Here is a 14897-nt window from a genome sequence, read left to right on the forward strand (position 1 = left end):
TCCGGGTGCTCCGGTTTCCCCCACAGTCCAAAGACATGCAGGTTAGGCTAATTGGTGACTCTAAATTGACCGTAGGTGTGAATGTGAGCGTGAATGGTTGTTTGTCTCAATGTGTCAGCCCTGTGATGACCTGGCGACTTGTCCAGGGTGTACCCCGCCTCTCGCCCATAGTCAGCTGGGATAGGCTTCAGCTTGTCTGCAACCCTGCACAGGATAAGCAGCTACAGATAATGGATGGATGGATGGTGTCCACATAACATGAAGAACATTGCATGGTGGCATGAAGATATATAGTTTATCTTCTTGTGTTGAACATATTTTCACTTGTTCACTTTGCTCACTTGTGAATATGTTCACCACTCAAAGATAAACTTCATATCTTCATGCAACCATGTAATTTCATACATACACACACACACACACACACACACACGTGTGTGTGTGTGTGTGTGTGTGTATGTGGATTCAGGAGTGGCGTGACCATCAGCCACCTCCTATACATGGATGACACCAAGCTGTACACCAGGAATGAACAAGATATTGACTCATTGATCCACTTCATCAGGATCTACAGCAAGGACTTCAAGATGTCATTTGGACTGGATAAGTGTGGCTGCATGGTGGCAAGGAGAGGAAAGGTGATGAGGACTGATGGGATGGAGTTACCAGAAGGCAGAATAGCAGATATACAGGACCGCTACAAGTACTTGGGTATCTCAGAGGCCAATGGGTGCCATGATGAGGAAGCAAGGAGGTCAGCCACAACCAAATACCTCAGGAAGGTAATACAGGTTCTGAGAAGCCAGCTCAATGGTAAGAATAAGATCCAAGGCATCAACATGTATGCCCTACCAGTCATCAGATACCCAGCCGCAACAGTAAGCTGACCACAAGACGAGACAGATGCAGCTGATATCAAGACACGAAAACTGTTCATAATGCATGGAGGGTTCCACCCAAAGTCCAGCACCCTGAGACTCTACAAGAAAGGGGGAGGGCGAGGATTAGTGAGTGTTAGAACTACAATCCAGAAGAAACAATGAGCATCAAAGTGATGAAACAAGCAGCATCCATGAATACTTCAGAAAGCTGGCCCCCTTGGGATGAACTAGTAAGAGATTGCCTTAGGTAGCAGAAGACAGAGAGTGATGAGGATGAAGAGGAAAAATTGTGGAAGACTAAGCCGGGATGTATCATCGGGAGATGTATCATATGGGATGTTTCATCGGCACATAGAGGAAGTAGCTGATATCAAGCAGTCGTACCAGTGGCTTGAAGAACAGCACAAAGGCTCTGATCATGGCAGCACAGGAACAGGCTCTAAGCACTTGGTCCTTCGAGGCAGGTTTCTACCACAGTAGACAGGACCCAAGGTGCAGGCTGTGTAAAGATGCCCCTGAGACAGTCCAGCACATAGCACTAGGGTGTAAGATGCAAGCTGGGACAGCGCACACTGAGAGCCATAACCAAGTGGCTGGGACAGTGTACAGGAACATCTGTGCTGAGTAGTCCCCATGTCCCAATGGGACACGCCACCAAAAGTGGTTGAGAACAACAGCAGGTTCCAGGTACAACATCTGAGGTTTCTGTCCAGAAGAGTGCAGTCTTAGGAACAGCTACAGTAAGATACTGCGCAGACCCCTCAAACTCCCAGGCCTCTGGTAGAGGAACCAAGCTTGAGGAAGACCCCCCCCTCCCCCGCATCAGGGGGATGAGAGGAACGTTTTATATCTATAGGGAAGGAAAGTAATCTCATCGCCCCCTACTGGATGCGTTCCAACCTCTATGGCAAAATGAATGGGAATATCTTTTCAAAAAATTACATTTCGGGTTACACTTCAAAGTTAAGACAATGGCTTCCATATGTTGTGCATGTCGGGCAGCTCTATCGATCCTGGTGATCATACTTTATTTTTTCTACCGATCTGAATTGTTTTGAATGTTTTTTAATAAGCTGATCAAAGACTACACGGACCCAACGTCGCGTATGTGACGTCACCGCAAGTCTAGCGCCTTTCCAAATCTGTAGCAGGTAGCGGCCGGCGAGTAGCCTACATCAACATGCCGATTTGTATAGCATGGTTGGCGGAGTATTTCTGTACCAAATAAGAAATGCATCCCTCGTGGGGATAACCATTACAGATCAGATAGCTAAGCCTACTGCTGACGTAATATGAGCGACTCTGACTAGACAGTTTGGTTGTAGTCCGTTTCAGACAGGTTAGGCGCAATTTCGATCTTTTAAAAGACAGCGAAATTTCACCTGATACTTTCACAGTTAGTAGATAATCCCAACATATACAACATATTTTTTGGGGGTGTACAAGTTCCACATCATAACTTCGTGGGATTTTTTTAAAAAATTGGGTCTATGGGATTTTCAAAAGTATGGCTCTCGGCTTAGGAACGCTACCACCAGGATCGCTGTGTTTCACTTTCCCTCCCTATGGTGGAAAATGAATGTATAGCACAAAGATGAAAAAGAAAGTGAGATAGAAAGAGAAAGAGATGATGTGTTGATCACAAAGGTGTAAGAAAGCCTGTGATCGGGTGACATCAATCTTATAACAGTCAGAAATAGGTGTGGCCCAGTTATAACTCGCTGAGGCTGTAATCAGCACCTGTAGAAGCAAAAGGTCTTTTTGATGAAAAAAACACCACACTACACATTGCCCATGCACAATCGATCTGAAATCTTGGGAGAGAAAATAATCATTATACCTACATTTCTGGAAATGGAGGGCAGAATTGATCTGGGCTATAAAATGAAAGCCCTTTCAAGATGTCTGCACTACGTCTCTCATCCTAAAGAGCCCCACAACTCCGATGAACAACTCATAACACTAAACATCCACCAGTCAGTGCTGGGCGACCCTCCATCTCCAGCCTGTGATGGATGATAGCTGCATAATTTGGCCTTGTACTGCAGGTTTTACAAACAATTCCAAACTGAATGCTGGAAGATGATATTATGCAGTCTGGATAGTTTCTAATCTGCATCTCATATCATAGGTAACTTGAATACAGAGGAGGGTTTTAAGCATCAGTGGTAAACACAGAGTAACACAGTGTGTCAAAGATGTATTTCGCTAAAATGCTACAGATAGCAATACGACTACACTTTTACGTAAATACGTTAAAATATTTATGAAAACATGAGTATTTCTCATTTAGTGTGCTTTAGAGCAAGCATTTCCAGAGAGCTGTAACTGAACAGTGCAGCAGGGCATCTCTCCAAGAGTCATCATCAAGATTTTACATAATGCCTTTACAGAAAAGCTGTCGGCATCTAAAGCTATGTTCTGAGCAGCAGGTTAACGATGTTTTCTTGACATATCTGGGCTAAGCAGGAAAAACCGTCTTTAGTCTAAAGGCAAGGAATAACATTAAATCTGACTTTTTTCAATCAGATTTAAGACATTTTTATGTGGTTATAAATCCAATTTCTGGACATGCTACTCAAATCGTATGGGTTTTTTTCTGTCTTGCTGCACATCATTAATGATAACTTATCTAAGAGATAAGCAGAGATATGCAGACCTCTTGACTGATTCTTGACAATCCCTGAATATTGCTTTGGGTGTAGGCAGCCTTATTTCTTGAGGTCAGAAATGTGCAAAACATATTGAAAAAATAAATGGGATTTGTGTGAACAAAATCTTTTAGACTACAAGAATAATAAAAAAAAAACCCCATATATATATATATATATATATATATATATATATATATATATATATATATATATGTATGTATGTGTGTGTGTGTGTGTGTGTGTGTGTGACATCATAGCTGACAGGAAGATGCCACAGGTACACTAAAGGGTTCTTTAGCTTGTCCTTTGGGTAAACCCTTAAAGGTTCAATAGTTTTCCCTTTCAGAAAAGATTCCAATTAAATCCCTTTAAGAAATCTAAAAACCCCAGCCACACTTGAACAACCTTTCTTCTTCTTCAAATGAGCAGCAAACATGCAAAACAAATGTTAATATATAGATTTAGGCACTGCCTAAAAGCGGAGCTCCCATCTGTTTCTGGGTTGTAGAATTTTCTTATATCATAGCCAGTTTCTTTTGTTTTATTTCTTTACTGGCTAGCACTGGCCACTAGGTGGTGTGTATGACTGGTAATTACTAACACTGGCCACTAGGTGGTGTGTCTCATCTCATCTCATCTCATCTCATCTCATTATCTCTAGCCGCTTTATCCTTCTACAGGGTCGCAGGCAAGCTGGAGCCTATCCCAGCTGACTATGGGCGAAAGGCAGGGTACACCCTGGACAAGTCGCCAGGTCATCACAGGGCTGACACATAGACACAGACAACCATTCACACTCACATTCACACCTACGGTCAATTTAGAGTCACCAGTTAACCTAACCTGCATGTCTTTGGACTGTGGGGGAAACCGGAGCACCCGGAGGAAACCCACGCGGACACGGGGAGAACATGCAAACTCCGCACAGAAAGGCCCTCACCGGCCCCGGGGCTCGAACCCAGGACCTTCTTGCTGTGAGGTGACAGCGCTAACCACTACACCACCGTGCCGCCTTCATCTCATCTCATTATCTCTAGCCGCTTTATCCTTCTACAGGGTCGCAGGCAAGCTGGAGCCTATCCCAGCTGACTACGGGCGAAAGGCGGGGTACACCCTGGACAAGTCGCCAGGTCATCACAGGGCTGACACATAGACACAGACAACCATTCACACTCTCATTCACACCTACGGTCAATTTAGAGTCACCAGTTAACCTAACCTGCATGTCTTTGGACTGTGGGGGAAACCGGAGCACCCGGAGGAAACCCACGCGGACACGAGGAGAACATGCAAACTCCACACAGAAAGGCCCTCACCGGCCACGGGGCTCAAACCCGGACTTTCTTGCTGTGAGGCGACAGCGCTAACCACTACACCACCGTGCCGCCCTAGGTGGTGTGTATGACTGGTAATTACTAACACTGACCACTAGACGGTGTGTATGAGTGGTGGTACATGTACACGTACACGGACAAACCACAAAAAATCAACTCGATGGGTTTACCATTAGGTATGGTGCTCTGCTGGAGCTCCGCTATAAGAGCAATGATCTGGTTCACAGCTGTAGCCTACAGCATTTTGTTGCAAAATAATGTGACTAACAGTCAAGTCAAGTCAAGTTTATTTGTATAGTGCTTTTCACAATAAACATTGTCGCAAAGCAGCTTTACAGAATTTGAACAACTTAAAACATGAGCTAATTTTATCCCTAATCTATCCCCAATGAGCAAGCCTGTGGCGACGGTGGCAAGGAAAAACTCCCTCAGACGACATGAGGAAGAAACCTCGAGAGGAACCAGACTCAAAAGGGAACCCATCCTCATTTGGGCAACAAGAGACAGCCTGACTATAATAATATTAACAGTTTTAACAGTTTTAAAAGTTTTTAACTAACAGGCAATAAGCATCTTTCGAACTCATCATCTTTCATTTGTTGCCAGCATTGTTCCATTGACTTTCAGATATTTTTATTTATGTAAACGCCTGCTGACATCTCTGTGGTGAAATATTATAATGGTGATGATTCAGGCTCTTACCTCTGGGGTTAGTGAGAGTCGCCTCCACAGCCTTGCCTCCATCTCCACAACGTGTCTCATCGTAGGGGAGACACTGGTCCCCCGTCCCCGCCACCAATTCTAGGTTCTTAGCCACATCCTTCACCATGTTCAGAGATTTCACCTTGAACACCTTCCTACTGCTGGTGTCTGACAGGTACAGAGTTCCTGACACCGGACTTGTGGCCAGGTAGTACTTGTGGGCTGGACTGTTACTACATGCAAAAAAAAAAAGTCAGAAAGAAATGTTGGCACACACAATTTGCATTTGTGTCATGTGAATACATGTGACATGACTGTGGAGAGAAATCTCTACACAGTAAGAGGTATTTGTAGCTCTACACCTTCCCAACAGCAGAACTGATATTGCTGGAGCTGTAATCATAGTCACTTTCAGACCTGATAAGTAGATGGGCCCATGTTCACACTGTATGTAAAAGCTATGATGGAGAAACACAATGCATATATGCCACTTTCAAAATCCTAACCCAATTATGTACCACCATTTCAGCTGCCACAGACATCTGTATGATGTTCAATGCATTCATATTCAACATGTACACTTCTGTTAAACAATCAAACGTAGGCTTTTCTCATGCAGGGTAAAACCTCCAGGCGGCTAATGTGCTGTCAGTGCGTACAGGTAGGTGGTCTGCCAATTTCCCATGAGAGGAAAGCTTTCTTATAGAGATGTATGTGCTCTGAGGTCTGGCATATAAAACATTATACATTTTCAAACAGAAATGGCACACTGCTCAAAAAATAGCCCATTATACAACAGAGTCAAGCTGACACAGCCATCTCTCACATCCACCCAGGGGCTCGCCAACATCAATGCCTGACAAAATAGCTCCAATCAAGTTGGAGTGAGAAAGCCAGCTACCTGCTGGAACACAAACTTCGCTTGGGCATTTGCTGCTGGTCCTCCTCACTGCAAGCTAATCAAACAAAGGCAAGGCACCTGCACTGCGTTTTAAAATTTCAGGAAATCACACGTTGGCTAACTGTGGCGTGGCACTTCAACTGATGTGGACTCAGATACCAGAAGTGGCTAATGCAGTCCTTCACCCTATCTTACAGGTGCTTAATGCTTGGCTGGAATTCAGCATAATTTGACCATTGTCTCTGCTCAAAGGCACTCAATTAACTGGGAATGTTTTAGAGCTGCCTTCCTGTCTTCCAGCAATGTAATGGGGTACCCAATGTGTCCTTTTGTCAAGCTTCAGTACAGCTTTCAAAAAAAAAAAAAGTAAATTTTTGGTTGGCAGAAATGGGGATGCAGCATGGGAAACCACAATGGAGTTATGAAATAGCTATTATTCTATCCACATTCACTGGATATGAGCAATCACACGCTCTTATTGGCTGCTCTACTACTAGGTTATCAGCTCATATACCGTGAGTAGAGAAAAACAAAATGGTGGACCGTATTGATGAAACAACCGAAGACCAAATAAAAACTCCTTCAAAACAAACCCCCAAAACAACACAATATGGAATGAAAGTATTTGATCGTAAGAATGCATCTTTATTTTTTATTTTTCAAGAATTATTATCATAACATTTTTCACAAATTGCTACTGTCATTTCGCTGGTTTGTTTACATTCTTGGTATTTAAGCATTAAAATTTGTTGAATTTTTTAGACTGGTTCAAAAACTCAAAGAAGTTTGAAAATTACATAACCATACATGTCAACCTTTGGTCAATCAAACCTGTATAACCAACCTCCAAAATCCGTATTTCCCTTATAAAATCCGTATAAGATGCAAATTAAAATAATTTACCTAAAATTTGAATGATAATTAACAATGATATATCCCAGTTACTTTTTATTCAATATTAATAACAATAAACCTTCAGAATGAATACAAAGCTCCAATGTTTGACAAAAACACAAAGTGCCACTCTAATGTTCTGAATTGTACTCCATGACAGCTTTTTTAGCACTCTGCACCAATACCTCACGAGGCTGCATGTCACAGCAAGTGTCTGTGTTGATCTTGCCGGAGTGCCCATTCAGAATCTTTTCAATCGCTAGTGAAAGTCGCTCAGGTGGAAATATGCGTTTCAAACAAAATGTTACTTCCCGGTTGGCGGGATTCTCGCAATGCGGTGTGCGCATGATCAGAAGTGGAATGAAATCTCACTACCACAAGATAATGCGCGATTTCATAAGACTCTTTACTGGCTGTCTGTGGTGTACAGTACATTTGTAAATGTTATGCACTCTTTTATCATCGTGGGAATTGACTATAGCTCTAAATAAATATTGAAGTTTTTTTAAAGAATCCGTATAACTTTATTTGTACGCCCGTATACTACGTTTATTGAATCAAATCCGTATAAAATACGGACATTCCGTATAGGTTGACATGTATGCATAACTGAAATGCTCAAGGAAGAATTAAATAAATGTCTAGACCTATTCTATACCTTGGCACGACAGCAAGACGGCACTTTCTACAAAAAATAACAAAAAAAAACCAACAACAACAACACTAAAGTCAACTGATGTAGCCATCGATAGGTTTTTAAGAAGTCCGCCTAAGCAGAAATTATTTTATTGGACATTTTGTATTAAGTTTTTATTTATCAAACTTGCAAAATCCTCAAAATCCAGTGAATGTGGATATAATAAAACAGTGACTCCAGTCAATCTCATCGTACATGGCTTATAGCCAACTCAGCACTCCACGCCTCGTTGGCTAACAGCTCATGTATGACTCGATTTCGTGGAATAACTGTGAAATGTTTGAAAGAAAGACCATACATGTCACTCTACCTCCTTTCTACTTAACTTATTTTAACACAGTTCCTCTCATTTATTTCCAGTTTTCAGAATCACCACCACCTCATCTACCATTACTGTCTTCATCCATCCATTTTGGCATATCACCACAGTGACATGGCCGCTCTGACGGCTTCAGCCATCAGTCTCTAGGGAACATTACAGTAGTGGTCTCCCATTGCCTTCTACTCTATATTATTATAGAGGTTTTCTCCTCTCAACCATTCTCACACACACACACCTATGGACATATTAGAACCACCAATTACCCTAACCTGCACCCGGAGAAAACCCACGCAGACACGGGGAGAACATGCAAACTCCATGCAGAAAGGTCCCCGTCGGCCGCTGGGCTCGAACCCAGAACCTTCTTGCTGTGAGATGACAGTGCTAACCACTACACCACCGTGCCGTCCCAACTACTGTCTAACAACCACCAAATTCAGCTCCACACTAACTCTCCAAAATCAGTTACAAACATCGTCTGCACTTGATGTTTGGCTCATAGTGACTTGATCTGTTTTACTGTTCTTTGTCTTACGGTGGCTTTTGACACAAATGCATATCTCCACATGAACACAGCAAGAAAGGTCAAGATGACAGAAACGCTTTAAGAGAGTTAAAAAGGTCAAGAGTCAGAAAAGATCACACTTTTGAGAAAAGATTTGCTCTTTTCTAGTGTCTGTCCTGCTGAAGCAAATGATGGTTACCTAAATATAGCCGAGGCCATTGGGCTTTCAAGACAGTGCCGTCCTGCTACACATCATTAGTGTAATAACTTATCTGTCTAAGAAGCAGAGCTCTAGATTGATTCTTCACAATCCTTAAACATTGCTTAGGGTGTAGGCAGCCTTGCCAAAGCCCAAGACCTCAAAGGAATGTGGAGGAGTGGAAGAAGCGGATCTGTCCTATTGCCAACTCCAATTTATTATACAGAATGACAATTGACCTTCTGCTGCATGCTTGGAAACAGGCTGCTCCAGCTGACCTGAGGGCAGAAAGCCATCTCGGCCTCGAATGACCACACTGACTGATGACCTCCATTTGGAATAGAGGCACAGAGGGTTTGTCACAAAAAGTTTTGGCCTTGGTTTGTCAAGGATCAGCAAGGAAGTGAGGCACACTTGGCAAGCTGACTCTGTGCTCTTAGTTCCCTGAAGTTCAAATGGTATATCTTTGGTTGCTGCATGGTTTTCCCATCATGCTCTTTTATGTGAGGAATACATCCTAAATTCATGGACTCTCTAGTCCCTTGCTACAGCCAGTTTCAGGGGATAATTAGATTTCACAATGGGTCATTGTGATGATGAAGAGTGGCTCAGGCAGAGAAGGCACACCCTATTGATGGTCACAGCACATGGCAATAAGGTCTAACATACACAATCACACTCTTACACACTCAGCCTCACATGCACATTAACACATGAAGTTAATACAGATCACATTTCTGCTTTTTCACAGTTGAACAATGATTTTAGCCCTGTGCCAGTCTTTCAAATAACATTCTCAAATAGGGAGTTCCAACCTGGTTTGCCATCGGTTTATCCCCGGGGAGATCAATTAATGGTTCTTGGTAGAACCCTGAAACAAAGGGGCTCCCTTTCAGAAATGGCTTCATGAAAAATCTCACTGAAATGCTGGAATGGTTAACCATCAAAAGAATCCTGGGAGAACCTTTAACTTCCAACTCAAATGGCACGGATCCTTGCTGTAGACCAGGGTTAGGGCATGAAAGGGTTAAATCTGAGCTACTTAGCCATTTGCTGCAATTCGGTTCACATGGCAACAGATGGAATGTGTCAACGCTTCCTAATTCCTGTCTAGAACTGAAACATTCATCACATGAATCAGACACCAGTCCATTAGGAATTGAATTGGGCACCCCTGCTGTACTCCTTTATTGATTTTGGTACCATTTTAGAGAAAAATATGTATTTTGTTGGCCAAAATGAGAATGCAGAATGATAGGACACCATGACCTATTGGTTAGAGAAGCAGCTTTGGGACCAAAAGGTTGTCAGTTTGATTCCCTGGACCAGCAGGAATGGCTGAAGTGTCCTTGAGCAAGGCACCTAACCCCAGGCTGCTCTGGGTATGTTGTACATTGCTGTAGATGAGAGCATCTGCTAAATGCCTGTAATGTAATGATGGGAGAGCTCTGACCAAGTATGGGAAAATGCAATGGCACGGATTCCTGCTGGACTTGAAAGAGTTAAGTCTATAGCTATACTTAGCCATATTCTGCAATCCTGCCCATATGGAGACAGATGGAATGTGTAAAGCCTTCCTCTTTCCTGCCTAGAACTGAAACGTTCACCACGGGAGCCATGACCTGCCAGAGTAAAGATCAATCAATAGCACTTCACGCTAGATGGCTTCAAGCAGCTGGTATTTGCCCGGCTACTTCTGCCCAGTCTTGAACATCACTCACGTCCTGTCAGTCAAACCTCAGCACTGTTACTCACTGTCATGCCAGACACCTGCTCATGGAACACTAAGTCTTGTCCTCTGTGAAGAGAAGTAATGCTTGCAAGCGCACATCCTGCAGAGTTTTTTAACTTCAGACATTCAATTTGAAGTCGAGAGCATTTTGGATGATGGACTACAATTCGTGACACCAAACGTCATTAATGGACTGCACATTTGGATGGCGCTAAATGCGGTTAAGTGCATAATTTTTCTCTGACCAAAATGTCAAATTAGACTATATATAAAGCAGTCAGCTTTCTCCTCCCTGCTCCTAGTGGTGGATACTGTCATTATGGGAACCATGTCCCCTGAGGGTGAAAAATATTTAAAGCACTGAAACAGGGCTTATGCTAAGTCCACGACTTGACATGGTTGCTCCATCTACCTGTCTGACATTTCAAATAATGGTCCTGGGAATCTGGCTCTCTCTGATACACTGACATATGTCAAATGTTTGCAAATGTTTGCTTTAATGTGTGGCCAAAATTCAGGGAGGGGTGGAAATGTGTGCATCAGACTAACTTCTGTCAATGCCCATCTACATATCCAACGGACTATCATAACACTGCCCTTTTCACCACTGTGAGAGATATAAATCTTTCTGATGCGCTGAGACGTAACCGTGTCAGAATGTTCACTCAACACACAGTCTGCAGCACAGATCTCGCCCATACGGTATGATTTTTGACAAATCTTTACAGTCTCAAGTGCCTTGTCTGACATGAGATATTATTATGAAATGGGTGATGCTTGAAAGAAGAAGTGAGCCTTTCAGAAATCTCTTACCTGTGTCTGAAATCTTTATTTCTGTATCGTTTGATAAGAACAGCAGGAAAAAAGAAGGAAGATAACCAAAGCATTAGCAGAGGTTAGGATTAGCGAGTTAGAAGTGTGTTAGTATTCAGCTCATGCAGGAAAGATATCAAAAAATACAAACCGAATATGATAAATCAATTATCATATTACCATTTCCAAAAGCAGAATAATATACAAACATTTTAACCCCTTAAACTCCCGGGATACATCAGAGGCTCCACAATTACAGCATTAGTTTTAATGTATTTATTAAACAGTTCATAAGAGTCACAGTATTATGTACTTTTAAGATGAATGACTATAATAAGCTAGGATTTTAAGGGGTTAACATTGCAGAATGGACACAGTGAGAGAGATTACACAGCTATAAGGTATAGTTACACCACTATCTATATGTAAATAGCTTCATGTCTTGCTCCATCTTCGGGTTCAACCATTTCAAATGCTCGCTGCACACGAGTCCATCCCATTTAACTCTAAGTAAAGCCCAGATTTTAAGTGCTGCTGATAACCGCTATCTGTCAGGAAGCTTATCTTATAAGTCTCAAAAATAATCAATAACTGTGTATGTGAGAAGGAGTATGTACTGTAGTGGACATGATGTACCTAAGCTCCAGAACGCTGGTGACATTCCCAGTGGTGAAGATTCGACGAACATAGTTGAAGTCACCCACAAATAAACTGCCGTCTGACCCGCAAGCCAAAGCTACTGGAGCTAGAAGCTTATTTCCATCAGCCAGACCATTACAGCTGGGACAGGAGATGCTGCGCCGCCGTCCGTTACCCATGATGCTCCCGATGACCGGGGGCTGCTGGGAAATGAATACATTCTCTCCATTGCCTTTGTGCAGGATGCCTGTCGGAGATGACAGAAGATGTTAAGCTGGTTATTACATAAATGATGATAAAACATAAATGTGAATGAAGCATTGGACAGGAGATGCTGCGTAGCCGCCCGTTACCCCCTTCCTCTCGTCCCCATATCTTATTCTTTTTATATTTCTATATGTAAATACTTCTCATCTCATCTCATTATCTCTAGCCGCTTTATCTTGTCCTACAGGGTCACAGGCAAGCTGGAGCCTATCCCAGCTGACTACGGGTGAAAGGCGGGGTACACCCTGGACAAGTCGCCAGGTCATCACAGGGCTGACACATAGACACAGACAACCATTCACACTCACATTCACACCTACGGTCAATTTAGAGTCACCAGTTAACCTAACCTGCATGTCTTTGGACTGTGGGGGAAACCGGAGCACCCGGAGGAAACCCACGCGGACACGGGGAGAACATGCAAACTCCACACAGAAAGGCCCTCGCCGGCCACGGGGCTCGAACCCGGACCTTCTTGCTGTGAGGCGACAGCGCTAACCACTACACCACCGTGCTGCCCTATGTAAATACTTAATACTTCTCTGTTTATCTGTAATGATGCTGCTGGAATCTTAATTTCCCTGAGGGAACCCTCCCAAAGGGATCAATAAAGTTTTATCTAATCTAATCTAATCTAATCTAATCTAATCTAATCTAATCTAATCTAATCTAATCTAATCTACCCATGATGCTCCTGATGACTGGGGGCTGCATATGCATATACTGTATATATATATGGATATGTGCATGTGTAAATGGATGGATTTATTTTGGGAATGCATTCTCTTCTTTTATTTCATCTTCTTTCTGGTGTAATGTAAGCATGTAGTAAAAGAAGTCATAGGGTTTTACTGCTGTTTCAATTCAGTTCAGCTTTATTTATAAAGGCATCATCCTGTCATTGAGCAACAGGATTTCTGCTACTCCGTGAGAAGGGATTTTATATCATTACCAGAACTGAACGGAAGCAGACCAAGCAAAACTCACATTTACTGGCCTGAGTTTTTTCATTCCGTACATGACATGCTTCGGTTGGCTTTCCAGAAAATAATGCCTACTCTGTCTATCACTCATCATTCCATTGCTGCTTACGCTCTATGAGGAACTCGAAGACAAATTCAAAAATTTTAACCCAGATGTATGTGTTTTTTAAATCATTATGAAACTTGACAGTTTGTCATAGAGAGGCCCTGTAAACAACAACAACAACAACAACAACAACAACAATCCTGGGAAGGCAGCTTGAAAACCAGTAATCAACACTAGCTTCCTGACCGCCAAAGAAAAGCTCTAAATCTAAAAACTATGAATCCAGATAGGTTTCTAAGTCAATCAGTATATCCATTGCTGAGCTATAATGAACATTTGCGTTTAAATTCCTGTCATCATCTCTGACCAGTGAATATGGTGGAATACAGTAAACTAAACTAAAAATTAATGGAATACATAAAAACTAAACAAACTGTGAGCAAAAATGTCAATGTAGTAAAAATGACTGGAAAAGTACAGTGTATATACAGTATACAGTACATATACAGTTCAACAAAATGCTTTTTTATTATGAGCTCATCCGGCCAACAGGCGATGAGCTTATGCCATCATGTGTTGTCCATCGTCCGTCTGTCCGTCGTCTGTCATCTCTCCAGCATCAATCACTTTTCATGAAAAGCGCTTCTTCTCTCTCAATTCTTCACCGATTTTTATGGTGAAGAAAAGGTAGGTCTGCCTGAGGTGCATATGGCTTCTACCCAAATTTGCATAATTGCAATTTATAATGAAGATATGGAGTAATTAAGCCCTAATGAGCAGTTTCCACACAAATCGCTTCTTGTCCCTCAATTCTTCACTGATTTTAATTCTTTCTGGCATGAAGGTAGGGGTACCTAGGTTGCATATAACTTCTACCCAGATTTGATTTCTCACGGGGCCGGAGTGAGCTACTTCGTCATTGATGGTCTCATTATGATCTTACAATCACTAAAACAGAATCTTAACTACTCAGTTAAAAAGTTATGGTTGGGTTCTCGCCCAAACCGATAATCACATCAGTTTTTCTCTGGCTAATCAGACACAAGGTATGCCACCACTCTTGCCGGAGCAGTTGGGGGTTAGGCGCCTTGCTCAGAGGCACCTGAGCCAGTCCTGCTGGTTCAGGGAATCGAACCTTCTGGTCTCAAAGCTGTTTCTCTAACAATTTGGCCATGGCTTCCCCACTGCTCAGCTTGAAACAAAACTTTTTTTGGCTCCAAATGGTGCAAATGTAAAAAAAAAAAACTAACCCAACAATCTTTCCAGTCAGTTTATTTATGAATAATAAAATCTGATAACTTTGCCAACTCTCTCTCTGAGCACTGTGA

The 14897-nt window shown here is 42.4% G+C and overlaps 1 protein-coding gene across 4 annotated transcripts in view; it reads right to left on the reverse strand.

Annotated features, from left to right (window-relative positions):
• Positions 1 to 14897, reverse strand: part of tenm4 (teneurin transmembrane protein 4) — a 353388-nt gene that overhangs the window by 63405 nt on the left and 275086 nt on the right. For 2 of the 4 annotated variants that reach the window (XM_060944154.1, XM_060944152.1), the window contains 3 exons: positions 12271 to 12520; positions 11635 to 11655; positions 5572 to 5804 (listed from right to left, as the gene is read on the reverse strand). In XM_060944154.1, the coding sequence (XP_060800137.1) occupies positions 5572 to 5804; positions 11635 to 11655; positions 12271 to 12520 (504 nt within the window). The remainder of the gene's footprint in view (positions 1 to 5571; positions 5805 to 11634; positions 11656 to 12270; positions 12521 to 14897) is intronic. The other 2 variants (XM_060944153.1, XM_060944151.1) reach the window with 1 other exon arrangement.

The sequence above is a fragment of the Neoarius graeffei genome, chromosome 17, assembly GCF_027579695.1.
Source record: "Neoarius graeffei isolate fNeoGra1 chromosome 17, fNeoGra1.pri, whole genome shotgun sequence".
NCBI classification, from domain to species: Eukaryota; Metazoa; Chordata; class Actinopteri; order Siluriformes; family Ariidae; genus Neoarius; species Neoarius graeffei.